The 17,585-nt window shown below is 33.1% G+C and overlaps 1 protein-coding gene across 2 annotated transcripts in view; it reads left to right on the forward strand.

The window, feature by feature from the left end:
* Positions 1 to 17,585, forward strand: part of LOC144967711 (uncharacterized) — a 51,715-nt gene that overhangs the window by 2,156 nt on the left and 31,974 nt on the right. The window contains exons 2-5 of one of the 2 annotated variants that reach the window (XM_078905266.1): positions 4,573 to 4,703; positions 7,164 to 8,034; positions 10,470 to 10,621; positions 12,159 to 12,509. In XM_078905266.1, coding sequence (XP_078761392.1) covers positions 4,573 to 4,703; positions 7,164 to 8,034; positions 10,470 to 10,621; positions 12,159 to 12,428 — 1,424 coding nt within the window. In that variant the 3' untranslated portion in view covers positions 12,429 to 12,509. Of the gene's footprint in view, positions 1 to 4,572; positions 4,704 to 7,163; positions 8,035 to 10,469; positions 10,622 to 12,158; positions 12,510 to 17,585 lie in introns of those variants that run through there. The other variant, XM_078905265.1, reaches the window with a different exon arrangement.

The following is a 17,585-nucleotide window of genomic DNA, read 5'->3' on the forward strand; positions in this document are numbered from 1 at the left end:
ATATATATAATAATGATAATAATATTCATTATAACTATTATTACTATCACTATTATTATTATTATTATTATTATTATTATTATTATTATTATTATTATTATTATTATTATTATTATTATTATTATAGAAAGAGTAATAATAATGAACAGTGAGAGTGAAAATCAAATACGTTAACCTCAAACTATGGCCTCGTTAATTTTTAAAATTCATGTTGCTCTACCTATCACTAGATGCACTTTTAGCATTCTCTCACTCACTCTCTCTCTCTCTCTCTCTCTCTCTCTCTCTCTCTCTCTCTCTCTCTCTCTCCTCTACTTATCACTAGATGCACTTTTGGCACTCACACACACACACACCACAACCACCACCACCACATTTTCATCACGACCACTACTACTACAACCACAACCACCACCACCACCACATCATCACTACCAGTACTACTTCAACCACCACCACCACATCATCATTACTAATACAACCACCACCACTTCATCATCACTGCTACTACTACACCACCCACAGCACATCATCACTACTAATACTACCACAGCCACTACTACAACTACAACCACAACCACCACCACCACCACCACATCATCACTACCACTACTACTTCAACCACCACCAACACATCATTATCATTACCACTACTACTACAACCACCACCACCACATCATCATTACTAATACAACCACCACCACTTCATCATCACTGCTACTACTTAACCACCCACTACTACTACTACTACTACTACTACTACTACTACTACTACTACTACTACTACTACTACTACTACTACAAACTACTACTACTACTACTACTACACTACTACTAAATAATAATAATAATAATAATAATAATAATAATAATAATAATAATAATTATATTATTATTATTATTATTATTATTATTATTATATTATTATTTTTTTATTATTATTATTATTATTATTATTATTATTATTATTATTATTATTATTATATTATTATTATATTATTATTATTATATCATATTATATTAATAATAATTTTTATAATAATAATATTAATATATATAAAATAATAATCATTATAATTATTATTGTTATCATTATTATTATTATTATTATTATTATTATTATTATTATTATTATTATTATTATTATTATTATTATTATTATTATTATTATTTTATTATTATCATATTGTTATTATTATTATATATTATTTATTATTATATTTTATTATTATTTATTATTTATTATTATTATTATTATTATTATTATTATTATTATTATTATAGAAAGAGTAATAATAATGAACAGTGAGAGTGAAAATCAACATCATGATAATGGTCAAACCATCTTCAATGACAGATAACCAAAGACAACAATAATGATGGCAATGACAATAGTTGTGACGATGATCTTCATTAATTACCAATCACATATCTATCGCCACATGATATTTATACATTTCTAGTAGCGCAAAATAAGAAAACTACGTGTACGTAAGTACACATTTCATTAATGTTAATATAATACATTTCTCATTTGTGTGTCAAGCTCAAGACATGCGCGATTATAATGACCAACAAACACACACACACATAGCCCTATTCACACCCATTCACCTTCACATATATCAACCCACCCACACAAATACATACACATGAGCACACGCACACACGCACGAATAAATGCACGCACAAACACAAACACACACACACCATCACACACACACTGATCTACAAAAACACTTGTACAAACTCGCTTCGACAACTCTATTTAGTCTATGTGCTTTCCGTCATGGACTACAATTTAGCCCTCCAAAATGAAGGTAGTAAAAAAACACACAAAACCTTGGACAGAGTACAACACCAAGCCCTTCACTTCATCTCCGGTGCCCTGAGATCGACACCCACAGCAGCATGTGAAATACATACTAATGTGGAACCACTTGGACTTCGCAGAGAATCTGCAGTGCTTGAAATGGTTGAAAGATACAAACGAAAAGAGGAAAACCATCCAACAGAATTCTGGCAGAGAAATGAAAACCAAGAACAAGATTAAAACAAAAATCTCTGCTACACATTGCTAACCCCAGAAAAATCTATTTTAATCAGTCAAAAACCTCTATACGCCGAACTAAAACTTCCAAAAATAAAGACTAACTTAACTAACTTCGTAGAAGAAACAACAAGAAATGAAAACATATACAAGATATGCAAACATTAGCAATGAAGACAATACAAGAATACCCAGACAACTGGATGCATGTTTACACATATGGATCTGCCCAATAAGGAACTAAAAATGCTGGGTATGGGTTTGTAGTAGAATACCCAGATAAAACCTGTGATAAAATCCACAATTCTTGCGGAAGCTCCTGCTCAAACTACGAGGCAGAGGCAGTTGCAATAGAAGCCTCAATGCGACACCTCTCTTCTGTTTTCCAGCTAAACCCTTCAAAACTTCAAAAATCTTCACAGACTCCAAATTGGTTCTCCAATCTCTCGATTTAGATAAACTCTCCTCAACGTTCAATAGTTTAAGATCTCAACTAGATGAATTCCTTACAACACACAGAGTAAACTTATCTCTCTAGTGGATACCGGGACATTCAAATATACCAGGAAATGACAATGCAGACAGACTAGCCAGACTCGGATCAACACTTTTACAACCATCAATTCCAGTATCCTTAGACACAGCGAAACAAATAATCAAAACAAATAAGAGAGAAGAATGGATGAACAGTTGGGCAATGAGCACCACGGGTAGATGTATGTTCTCCCATGTGACCACGCCTGTAAAGACTGATTGGCTAAATCACCTCAGAAGACACCAGCAAAGCATCATCTTTCAACTAAGAACACAACACATACCGCTCAATAACCATTTAAGCAAAATTACAAAAGACACACCCCCTTCCTGCCCCCTATGCCAACACCCCAATGAAACAGTAACACACCACTTGCTTGAATGTCAACCTCTTGAAGACCTGAGACGCACATTCCTCCTACCAAATCCAAACATCAGTACCACACTTTATAGTCACCTAGAACAACTACAAAAAAGATCTAACTTCTACGTCATGGCACAAGACCGAAGGGCTAGAGCTCAGGTGGTCGCTGGTTCGGATAAGTAAGTAAGTAAGTAAGTACAAACAAACAGTGAGCGATAAAAAAAATATTGAAAAATGAATTCCTAGTATTCAGTCATGGCTGATAGGCAACAGTGTATCCAAATAATACATGGCGTAATCGTATTCATTGATGCATAAAAAAAAAGTTAACTCAAGAACTATGTAAGATTTCATCAGATGGTTTTTCTTGGGGGGGGGGGGGGGGAAGGGGGGGGGGGGGGTTGCGACATGTGCAGAATATATTCAAGTTTTGATAGGTTTTAACACTGTCCGCCCTTTGGTAGCTAAGCCATGACGTCTTCAGTAGAAAGGGGAAATTTTTTGACATATTTTGGCTTTATCCGACATTGACATGGTTACATGGTTCTCGAAAGTGTATTTCGTTAAACATGTCAATCTAAGGCTATCGACTGGGAACATTACCTTGACTATACTGATGGTTACGATAGCATTTTGAGCCTTGACGCAATGCAATGATGGAAATCTTAAATAAACAGTTCCCAAATCGATGCATATCCTGGCCTCCGAGATCACTTGGTCTAACCCCACTTGACTTTTATTTAATTGGGATATGTGAAGAGCAGAGTGTTCAGAACCCCTGTGAGAGATGCATCACTAGAAGACAAAACTAATAGAAGCCGTTCGCTCTGTCACATTATTCTCATGCTGCAAAATAAGTGAGACGAACTGGAAAGAGACTTGTGGCTTGTCATTCAAAATGGTGGTGGTCACGTGCAGCATTAAATCGGACAATTACATAACCACATAATCACAAGGAAGATATTTTTTTTTAAATCAATCTGGATTACTATGTTAAAAACCAAATTGACGCCGTTGCTGCTGTTCTTGATTTATTCAAACCTGAAATGTGGCAATGATTAAAAACAAACGCACTGTAAATTGCGATATGTTTCAAAATCACCCTTTTCGTCTCATTACTTTATAACTCAGCTACCAAAGAGCGCACAGTGTTAACACTTATCAATATCAATCAAAACATAAATGAATTCTGCACATATGGCATAAAACGGTTTGATGGAATCTTACATAGCTTTTTAAACCTAAAATATGTCAATAATAAAAATTAAAAATATATACTATTATATATATATATATATATATATATAATATATATATATATATATATATATATATATATATAAATATATATATAATATATATATATATATATAATTGAAATTTCGTGATGGATACAAATATTGTACGAATAGTGCTGAAAAGGCCTGAAACATCGATGTAGACTGACTCCAACATCGTGGTAAATATTACAATTATGTATATATATATATATATATATATATATATATATATATATATATATATATATATATATATATATCACTATAAAATAATCGAGACAAAGAGAGTCAGTCTATGAATAATAATCTTGAATATTTCGTTCCACTCATCAATTCATTCCCAGCTACTTATGGGGTAATACTGGCTGGAGCCGTTTCTATGCATGGACAAAAATTCTTGGCTGATGGTGAAGACCTCATAAAGAACTTATATGATTCTCAGTGTAAAGCTATCATAATTGATCCAGATGAAGAGGTAAGAATAGATTTTATTATTGATATCTCATTAAGATGGATAATACAACGTCTCTCTTTCTGACTCTCTCTCTCTCTCTCTCTCTCTCTCTCTCTCTCATACACATACACACACACATACACACACACAATCACAATTAACAAAGCAACGACATGAGTCGTGTAAACTATCAAATAATGATTGATTATCACAATACCACTATGCACACAAGAGGACAAGAATTCACCACCCAATATGTAAAAAAAAGGAGGGAGGGTGGTTGTTACCCAAAGCCCAAAGGAATCTAATCTCTTATTTCGACAAAAACACATTATTAGGAAATCATAACTCACTTCTCTCTTGATACTTCCTATTATTATCCACCGCCTCTATCTCTGCCGTCGTTACTTCGAAAAATGATATGTAAAATTTTGGCCAACAAACGCTTGCTTCAAAAATTGATGAATTTAAATGACTGTAATGTTATCAAAACTCTCAAAATTGGGACTTCTCATCCTTCCAATCGGAAGGTCCTAGGTTCGCTTCGCTCGGCGCACAGTTGAGTCCTTGGAAAAGGCTCTTTATTCACATTCTCTAACCGTGCTCAGGGGTAAAATGAGTACCTGGCCGTTACTAACGTCGTCTTTGTCGGAAAAAGCTTGTGAAATCACTTAACAGGTGTCATGTGTCGTTCTGCGTGTTACGTTTTGCTGTTGGTCAGAGACCCTTTTGTAAAGGGCTTTGAGTACGTTTCCTGGATATTGCGCTATATAAAAGCTCACATTTTTAAAAATATTGTCAGGATGAGACAGATGCTGAAAAAATGGACACAATTTTGGTCACACTATAGGCATATAAAAATGAGCTTTCAAATAGCTCAATATCCACAAAAAGTGCTTCAAGTGTTATAATAATAACAATGATAATAATAATAATAATAATATAATAATAATAATAATAATAATAATAATAATAATAATAATAATAATAATAATAATAATAATAATAATAATAATGTACTTTATTCATCCAATAGAAAATTTGTGTACAGACGTATAAAATGCCGACAATTATACATAGACATAAACATAATATACGTAAATATAATGTCGTAAAGTAAAACTTGGTAATAGGTATGTATAGTGTAATAATATTGTAGGCTGTAAGAATAATTACATAGTGTAAATTAAGGGACATACAGATTATAAAAGTGTAAAGATATAAATATCTAGAAAAGGTATATTATGTCAACAACAACAAAAACAAAAACAAAACAAAAAAGATCAGCAAAAAGCTAAGAATTAGTTACAGTATAATCCTATTGTAAATTGACTGAGAAAAATTACATAGTATAAATTACATGGCTCGTAACGTAGAATAAAATGGTCAATAGAAAAGGTGTAGTAAGCGATTTTATAATTTGATGTTTAAAAATTGTGGGTATGGATTAATTTTAAAGAAAAGGTTTCAAAGTTAAAACAGACGTAGACCAAAATTTATAAATTATTTTTCTCATTAAAAATTCTGCAACTGTAAGGTAAAAAGGATCGGAGGTGTCTTTCACTTTTTGTTCGTATAGACAACAATCGGTCACTTCTGTTCGACTTAGTGATCTGAAGATTTAAAGGGTGAGTTGGATTATCTAAAATATTACTAATTTTTCTTAAGCAGTGTTCTGAATATAGATCTATTAAAAGACATGGATCCTGTATTAAATTTATTTGCTCTTTTAATAATCTTGTCAAAGTTAGCTTTTGCTGAGCTAAGAATGTACGTCCCACCGTAATTTGTTGTCCATGGTGACACCTAGATATTTGAATTCTACTACCTGCTCTACTTTTTCATTTTTAATAGTAATATGGTCTTTTGTATTCTTGTCTTTTCTAAAGTCTAAATTTAATTCTTTGGTCTTACTAACATTCAATTCAAGGTGGTTATTGTCGAACCAGGAAACAAATTTCTTTCTTTCTTTCTTATAATTTATTTCGTTATTATTAGTAATTAGTCCTTGTAGAGTTGTATCGTCAGCAAATTTTAAAAGGGATATGTTTAATTCTGCGCTTTTACAGTCGTTTGTACAAAGTATGAAGAGCATGGGAGAGATTACACAGGTCTCCCTAATCAACAGCAATACCGTTAGGCGATATTACATTTTTTCCCGACAGAAGCAATGCTGTTACCAACCAGGTACTCATTTTACTCCTGAGTAAAGTGAGAGAATATGAAAATAGAGCCTCTCCCAAGGACCAAACATGCGTCGCTCAGAGCGGGACTAGAACCCTGGACCTTCCTATCCGAAGGCGAATGTCATACCACAAAGACCACATTGCCGAATGTCTATCAAAAATATGAAACATGAATTGAATGTGAAATCCTGAGCATTAATCTAGCTTTGATTTCACTTCTCATCATTTGCTTCATCCTGACATTATATTTGTTGACGAAATGGGTTAATACTATTATTTTCTTTTATTACGACAGAATGGACCATGCAAATTCCTGGATAAATTGAAATACACAGAAGATCAAACTGGAAGAGTCGGGTTTAAGGATCTTCCTTATTTAACTCAAGTGATTACTGTTGCCCTTGGAAACAATAATGGATGTACTAGCTGGCTGGAATCCTTAGATCAGGAACAGGACTTGTATGTCGATGAGACGGTTACAGGGGGTGATCTCGCTGCTGTAATGTGCACAAGCGGATCGACCGGCTTTGCCAAACTAGTTCCCCGTTCACATAAAAGTTTAAAAGTTCTTGTCGACCAAGCGGCCGAGGTACAGCAGTTGAAACACGATTCCAAGTATTTTAACCATAGATCTTTTGGATGGGTCGGAGGATTTCCCATGTGTTACCCCTTCATTGGAATGACACGATTGCTTCTAATTTTGACGCCAGGAAAAAGATTGAATATAGGCGAGTTGATTACGCATGTATTGGAGAATGAAGAGTGCGATTCTGCTTGGATTGTACCAAGCGATATACAACCAATTTTGGACCATCTTGATTCTTCAAAGAGTTACAAAATTCAGAAACTTCTTCAAGTTATCGCAACCGGAGGGTCCCCCATATCCAAAATAACATTGGAAGCAATAGGACGGGTGTCGGAGTCCCTAGCAATCCTTTATGGTTCTACTGAAATTGGTTATGCCTTTTATTTGAATGTAATCGACACGTCTGAATATGAAGACGCATGCTGTGGGTATCCGACCATAAACGGAAATGCTAAAATTGTTGACAAGAGCTTGATGGAAGTGGCACATGGAAAATTTGGTGAGGTGCTTTATCGAGGTAAATCTGTCTTTTCGGGTTATATCAACAACCCAACCGCTAACAAAGAGGTAATTTTGGAAGGTATGTCAATTTTTTTCTCATCTTTAAATAAGGTCCTGAACGCAAAAGTGATTTGCAATTTATAATTACCAGAAAGTGATTTTTTTCTTCGCCATAATAAAGTAACGTCAAGTAACGTCAATAAAACATATTTTATCTTCTAAATTACGGCATCGTATCGTTTTCAGCCGGTAGGTCATAATTTTACTTTTTAGTTTATCCTGATTAGCATCGAATCTTGGTGTTCAGAAAAGCACATTTTTCATTCACTCTTCTCTGAACAACATGATACACGCATTAGTTTCCATCTACGTGTTATTCAACTTTCTATTACAAAAGAATTCAACAAGATGAATATCATGGCTTATAAAAAGTTTCCAACATGAAAAGAACTGGACTCAAAACAAGTCAACAACAAAAGCAATAGACATGACAATATGTTTTATGAAATCAAGAGAGTCAGAAGTTTGGAGTCTAATCACGCGATCATCACAATCATTTTAAACTCTATTATTTTTATCATTACAAGAGATGTCCCCAATTACAAGAATGTTCAGAAATGGTTCTTGAATGACACAATATGCCCTATCATGTACCAATCTAAATGACGTTTCGCTTGAATTGCGATCAGTTATTTTATGTAGCTTTGCTGTCATCTTAGTTTGGGACGTGCATCCTACCTATCTTATTGCGATATTCAACGTTGCAAAGTTGGAATAATTGGCCAGACACTAGTTGTCAGAAGTCAAACCTCTGATATAGGCCGGGTAACCTCAGGAGACCCCAAAGGATCGGCTCTAGGTCCTTTGCCTTTTCTTGATTTCATTAACGACCTGATGGCTTAACATCTGAAGTTCGTCTATTTACAGATGACACTGCACTCTACAAGCACATCCACTCAATTGAAGATTGCGTTGAACTAAACAAGGAATTGTCAAAACTGGAAGCTTGGGAGAAGTCATGGCTTATGAGCTTCAATTTAAACAAATGCAACGTTCTGACCATATCAAACAAAACAACACCTGTAAACTACGACTACCACCTTCATGGCCAAAAATTAGATAAAGTCAAATCGTCTAGATATCTTGGACTAAACATTACCAATAACCTCAAATGGAAATCACAGACCGCAAATATAACATCAAAGGCAAACAAAACAAGCGTTTAAAAAAAAACTAAACCTGAGTGGCTGTCCCGTCAAAACAGACACTCACCTACAAAACTATAGTAAGGAATATGCAAGCATAGTATGGGATCCCTACACCAAAACTGATATCAACAAGATCGAAATGGTACAAAATAGGGCTGGAGGAAAGTAACTAATAAATACTCACACAACAATAGTGACAAAATCTGCCGCTATCTAAACTCCAAATCATTGTTGTTACGGTTTCCTTTCAGATACTTCTTGAGCTGAGGGAACAAGAAATAATCAGATGGAATAAGATGCAGACTATAATATGCAGGGTGCTCTAGGGTTGGAACTTTGAATCAGATTAATCCGTCTTGGGGTTGACAACCAGTGTTTGGTCATTGTCATGCTGCACTATCGAATTTCTACCACTTCGAACCCGTGCGAGTCTATTTTTTGAAGGCTCGTAAAGTTGAAACATATTTTTCAGAGTTCCCCGTTTGCCTTGTTAAAAAAATTCCATATGATCTATGCATGTAGTCAATTGACTGTACTTTGGTCTCCGGTTCTTAGTGGTGGATCCAAGATTCATCACCAGTCACAATTTCATGCAGAAAAGTCTCTCCTTCCATGCCATATCGTTTCAAATGATGGATACAAATGTCTTTTCTCTGTGCTGTCATATCGGAAGTTAGCTGTCGTAGGACACATCGTGTAGAGACTTTTCTGTAACCCAAGAGAGATGTCACGATATGGTGTACTTGTTTTTATGAAAACCCAACTTCATCGATATCTTTTTGTTTTACCCTTCGATTCGCCCTAATCATAATATGGTCAACTGGTTTTTGATTACTCGTATCGGATATAGAAAGTGGCCAACCTGGTTTGCATGCGATCAAACACGATTATCTCTGTTGTTCATCTCCTTTGAAAATTCTAATCCAATTTCGAACTGCGACATCAGTGATACACATATCACTAAGAAGCCTTCATTCTTTGTCCTATGTTTGTTGTGCAGAAACATCCGTATACTGTTAGAAATTTAACAACAGAGCGCTCGCTGTTTGACGAGAAGCTCATTATGTGTTTTCATATTTTCTCAACCGCGTTGTCTTAGTAAAGTTGTGATATTACTCAATTATGATCACAAATGACGTCATATGAATTAGTTGTTTCACATCAGTGTATAAGTATGGCTTGATAGCGTGTGAAGTTTCATGTTTGTAGCTAAAATATGTTTTAATTTATGGGCAAACGGTACTTATAATATATCATCCCGCCTTCGTATAAATATAAATAATGACTATTGTTATTATCATTACAGATGGTTGGTTTCGGACATCTGACATTGGTCACAAGAATGAAAAAGGACAAATGTTTGTGCACTGTCGTCAATCCAATGCCATTAACCACAAGGGAATCATTCACTACCCAGGTTGGATGGAGGCCAGAGTTGACAGCCACCCGGATATCAAAGTTAGTCAGGGTGACAACATTACTGCAAACTAAACAGACAATGTTCATTATTTTGGACGATTAAATAAACCCTAAACCTGTTAAAAATCCTAAACGCGTGACTTTATAGAATTCTGACAGGTTTTGGGTTTTTAATCAATCGAAATTGTGATGAGAATTTTTGGTGACAAATTTTAAAAAACGTTTACGGAGCAACACCTCAAAATCTTAAACCATTTCAATACTCTTTCATCTCCTGTCTTTGCTCCTCTACCAAACTCTCAGCAACGAAAGCGACTTTCTTTAAGGGTCACTACTGCACTCCACTCCTTCAAACTGGAATGCTCTTTGTTTCTAGCTGATTTTCTTTCAACGTAAGATTTACACTATTTTATAATTGTGTCACAATCTCATAATGAAGGAAAATTCGACACAATATTTTCTATATCAGTGCTGATCCCCATGCACGCTGTTGTGAGGACATACTATGTTTTGTGACATAATATTACTTTGCAGATTTTTACTCACAGTAGGCTGCAATTACTTTTTGAGAGGGCCGTTACATACTGGGCGGTTAGCCTCAGCCATTGTACCTAATGGTATCCTCTGCCTGACGCTGTAGAAAGTTGACCATGGACTCTCCTGGCTGCTCCCCTCTCTATCAAGCACCTGCCTGCCGTGACTTCATGTAACCCTGGTAGGGAAGCTAAGTGTTTACTCGACCTTGCCCAAGAGTCTACCACAGGCTAACGGAGGGAAGGATCGCCTTACTATCCTTTGACAGACATGCTGCCCCGCTACCCCATATTCATTTGTTTACATCGGTAATATTACCAACTTTGGTAAACGCCATCAGAAAAAGACAGTTAAAATTTCTCGGACATATTTACAGAGAAAACGGAATTGAAAAGATTGTACTTACGGGTAAAGTTGCTGGGAAGAGAAGAAGAGTGAGATAGAGTATAGATTACATTGACAATCTGAACGGATGGATTGGTGGAGGAGGAACAGGAATCGAGCTCTTGAGATCTGAGGACAGATATGTTTGGAGGGACATAATCGCCGATGTATGCGACAGGCCTGGCACTTGATGATGATGATGATTATATATCAATACCATGACTTGCAATAACGTTTGGCTTTTGTCGTTGAGGAGTCGATAACGACATTTCTGTTATAAAGTGTATTTTCCGCTCAATGCTTCGAAATCGTCTAAGATTAGCACGAACGACGTTAAAACAAATGCTGTTTTAAAGATGGAACTTGGGAAAATAAATGTGTATGAAACTGCGCCAGACAAAGCAGAAACAAAAATACAAGAAAAAAGGTATCTCCAAAAAGCAGTTGAAAGCTTCTAACTTCTGAGCATCTAACTCAGGCTTATACAAGTATTTCGTTTCGAAAAAAGTTTTGTATCTCGATCCTTTTGTCCTTACAGAGAGCAGTTTCCATAATTTCTTAAGCATAACAAAAAATATCATAGTAGGGGTTCCTTAAGTCTTTAAATACCCCATGAAAATCCCTTTGAAAATATCAATTTGAAATGTTTCTTTTTCAGAAAAGCATCATCCTGGGTATTCCTGATCCAGTTGTTCACGAACAGATTTGTGTTTGCATCATCAAGACTGGGAAGTCGATGATTACAATTGAGGACATCAAAGAATATTTCAAGTCTTTGTTTTTAACGAGTGAGACCAGCGACATCACGCCGATACCCAAACACTATTTGTTCTTTGACGCATTTCCACTTAATGAGAATGGGAAAATAGATAGACATGGGCTTAAAAAATTGGCTGTAAAACGAATAGAAGCTGAATGTAACGCATAATACACAAAAGATATAAACAAAACATCGAAAAACCGATTTGCATCTATATATAGTATATAGAAAAATAGAAAATAAAGTATATATGGCCAAAATAAAAATATCTTATAATAGATCTTAATTCGTATATATATTTATATATATATATATATATATATATATATATATATATATATATATATGTGTGTGTGTGTGTGTGTGTGTGTGTGTGTATGTATATAAAATATAAATTGTATCACTCACCTATATGTGGCCAATATTAGCTCTAACCATCATTATCGAGCACTTTCGTACCTACGAGTACTTACCAACACTCATAAATATATATGTTATATATATATATATATATATATATATATATATATATAAATATATATATATACATATATATATATTAATACATATATATATATATATATATATATATATATATATATATACATATGTATGATATATACATAAATGTGTGATTGTATATATTTGTACTTTTAGAGAGAGAATAGATTATTACATACATTATATTATTATTATTTATTATTATTATTATTATTATTATTATTATTATTATTATTATTATATTATTATTATTATTATTATTATTAATATTATCATTATTATTATTATTATTATTATTATTATTATTATTATTATTATTATTATTATTATTATTATTATTATTATTATCATTATTATTATTATTATCATTATTATTATTATTATTATTATTATTATTATTATTATTATTATTATTATTATTATTATTATTTATTATTATTATATTATATTATTATTATTATTATTATTATTATTATTATTATATATTATTATTATTATTATTATTTATTATTATTATTATTATTATAGTACAACTGAACATCATAACATTCTACAAAATGATATATTTTCACTTTTCAAATGGTCTACAACATGGCATTTGGATTTTAATGTTTCGAAATGTAAAGTATTACATATAGGAAAAAATAATCCATTTCATAATCATTTTACCGATACTCCTATGTCAAATCTACTTTCCGTTGTGCCTTATGAAAAGGATGTGGGAGTTACTTTTGATTCACATTTGAATTTTGATTTACATATTGATAATTGTGTAAGCCCTGCAAACAGAATGATGGGAATGATATAAAGAACCTTTACAAGTCTTGATAAAACCACATTTTTATATTTGTATAAATCGCTCGTTCGACCAATTCTAGAATACGGAAATTGCATCTGGAGCCCATTATATAAAAGACAATCTATTAGTATTGAAAGTCTACAGAGGAGACCTACCAAAAAAAATTATACAATACAGTATTTATCTTATTAGGAAAGGTTAGAATTTCTTGACTTACCCAGTTTGAAATATAGAAGAATTCGTGGGGATTTAATTCAGGTTTATAGATTGGTACATGGTATGGATAGGATAGACTTTCCTGATTTTTTTTTTCATATTCTAATATTACTTTTACTAGAGGGGACAAGTTTAAGATTTTTGTCTCTAGATGCAAAACAAATATAAGATAAAACTGCTTCGGATTCGTATTGCTCAGAAATGGAACAGTTTGAAATTTGAAACAAAGAATGCAAAATCTATGGATTATTTCAAGATGTTAGTAGACAGTGAATTATATGATGGGAGATTTATATATGACGAATAATACGTGTTTGCACTGCTGTTGACATGGCTTTCAATCGTGTATGTATATATTATGCATTATTATATTATTATGGTTATATTCTATACGTGGGTATGTGTGTGTGTGTGTGTGTGTGTGTGTGTGTGCTTTGCATGTCACGGTTAAAGATATATGTTTGTACACCACATGAGTACATTTAAGTTGAAATACTATCTTTGCCACGTGTATCATTATTGTAATCTTTAATCAATAGATTTATGGCATTACTAATTAATATTAAGGGCATTCAAGGGATCTTATCCTATTTTGCCTTTTACCATATGTTATGATATGTTATGTTATGTTATGTTATGTTATCTTATTATTATTAATAATGATATTATTTAGATATACAATATATAAATATATATAAATACTATATATATGCATACATATATGATATATACATAAATGCGTGATTGTATATAATTGTACTTTTAGAAAGAGAATAAATTATTAAATATATATGTGTGTGTTAACTCTTGTTTGTAAGCATAGGGCTTCTTGAAAAACGTTGCTTCAAATACATTGTATGAAATTTTTGCCAAATAAAAGCTCATTGGTCATAAAGATTGTGAAATACCTCTTTATCATTTTGGCCAGATATCAAAACCGATCGATTTAGATATACCCCATTTGTCACAAACTCTTAAGTTATTTACTTTAAAGATGTCCACATCTTCCGTTAAAGAACTCTTAGGTTTTAAATTTTAAAGCATTTCAGGTACATCATGTTCAATGGGTATTTTAAGTACTACAAGATTTCGTCAGGAGCCAACTTGAAAATATGTGATTTGTTACGGGACAGCAATTATGAAGGCCAAACGTTTACAACCTTTGGTAAATCTTCTGTGATGAGCAAGTTAGATAATGACCTTATAGCATATAGTTAGATCACATTATTAATTCATTTTTGGTTTTCATGCAATATCGTTTTGAAACTCTATAATCATAATGCCGTCACGCTCCAAAAACACCAAATTGTGTAGTCAGATCATTATAATAATCAATAATAGTAGTAATAATAATAATGATAATAATATAATAATAATAATATAATAATAATGATAAATAATAATAATAATAATAATAATAATAATAATAATAATGATAATAATAATAATAATAATAATAATAATAATAATAATAATAATAATAATAATAAATAATAATAATAAGAAGAAGAAGAAGAAGAAGAAGAAGAAGAAGAAGAAGAAGAAGAAGAAGAAGAAGAAGAAGAAGAAGTTCTACAACGTCCAATAACTGGAGCACCCTTTGAGCTACACTGAATTGACAAACGAACACACACTCAAGGCCGACGGCTCGACAGTGCGACGATAACCCCATGCAAAGGTCATTACTTTATGCAAGACATTTTTTTTTTCAAAACACAAAAATCTTTATTACATTTTTTGTGCATTTGCATTCTATTTATATACAATGTATACATTGTCGCCATAGATTCTCAACTTTGTGTTTATACATTTTTATGCATGCCACATCTGTAAACGAATTTCCATTTTTTTGGATGAATAAAGTATATGTTATTATATTATCTAGAATAAGAACAGAGATCACGAAACTTATATTATATTTTTTTAATGAATTAGAATGAAATCAATCTTTGTCAGAAAGAGCGTGTTTTCTTTATAATATTATTCCTTCCTCGTAAATATTTCACACCGTGCACTATTATAAGAAAGGAAGGCAAAATTTATTGTTTCAACAATTGCACTCGAATCATCTTTATGCAGAAGAATTAATGATATAAATTTTGCTTGTAAGTAGAATTTTGCTGAGCACTTTCCTTGCTTTTGATACACGAAAGACTGGCACTCGTTTTTGTTGGAAACTCAAGAATTCGCATGAGGAAATGGCATAGGGAGTACATTTCCTTTTGTGCATACTCCATCAAGCAGCTTAGCTATTTTCAAAATACAACACAATGACACGTGCACCGATTGTACACCGATTGTTACCGATATATTATTTGTAGAAATCAAAATGCGAGATGGTACTCCCAGCTTTGTGCTGATAAATTAGAAGCAAGATAACAGTCTTATATTATTTTTTACTTTGGTTTTTATAGGAATGCGAATTTAATGGAAATTAAAATGTAAAGACCAATATAAAATATGCATTGGGTAAAAAAAAAAATACAACCAAAACATAACAATATATATTGTTACCATCCCGTCGAAACATAAGGCTAATTAAATGAGGACTTCCTACTACTACCAAAATTATGAAGAATTATGAATTTTCGGCTCTAACCTGAGAACTATACATATTAGACAATAAAGGACACCAATGTCAAGTCCTCAATATTTTCAGTACTACATTTGTTAGCTAATACTATTAAGTATTTGGTATCCACTTTTGCCCTGACGAGAAGTTAGAATGTCAACGGGCTGGGATTTGAAATGTCTACGGGTTGAAACTGGATGAATTAGAATGATACAGAACATAAAAGCCCAGTTCGGCCTAAGAACAATAACTCGCCTATGTTCTTAAACTCAGAACAAGGGGTAATGTTATCAGGGGTGTTGGGATTGTTATTTTGATCTGGGTAGGTGTATATGGATAACAACATCAATATTAGAAATGTATCTAACGTCTGATAAAGCTAAGATTACTGGCCAAAAACATATTACTAACTTAAGTTAAAATTTGAAAAATAAAAACACGGAAATATAGACATAATAAGCTTTATATATTTTAAACAATGGTTACAAGAAAAAATACACGATTTTGCTCAATAATTCTGTACTCAAACAACTTTGTATGTAAATGTTGTATTCCAGATGTGTAATTTGGCTTATCACCACTCAAGGTGGTAACTCAATAGATTTTACTACAACTAACGTGTCTATGTACACAGTGATACAGACCTGCCAAGCGCCAAGCATTCGACTTATTGTATTACAGTGGATGGCCGAATACCATTTCGAAAGGGATTTGTGCTGCGTTGTAGGTTAACAAATCATCCCCGTCGACGTGTACAAATACGCAGGTCTGACATCCGAACCCACTTTTCGGCCTAGTTTAACAATGTTGTATAATGGACAGTATTTTGCGTCTTTTTTATTTAGATTTCCGTTACAACAATGAGCCCATAAGGAAATGGGTTATCAGACCTGAATATAAGTGCACGTCGATCCACATCAATATGAAAAACCATCCCCATCACAGACAATGATCACTACCACAAGCACTTTTACAACAGCATCATTACCATCAGAATTGCTACCACATCATTTGCACAATATCATACGTATCAGCACCCCCATCAATATCACTACCACAGCATTATACCTACCATTACCATGGTCATATCAACTATTGCCACCACTAGCAAAAGCATAAATATCATCTCAGCCACCACCACTCCAGAAAACAATCGTTTTAAATACCAATATCACAGGCGTACACTATAGCGACACCATTGCCTTCAATTTTATCACTTCACCTTCTTGGTCACCAC

This window comes from Berghia stephanieae, chromosome 3 (assembly GCF_034508935.2).
Source record: "Berghia stephanieae isolate SIO BIC M18660-M18661 chromosome 3, UCSD_Bste_1.3, whole genome shotgun sequence".
Taxonomy (NCBI): domain Eukaryota; kingdom Metazoa; phylum Mollusca; class Gastropoda; order Nudibranchia; family Aeolidiidae; genus Berghia; species Berghia stephanieae.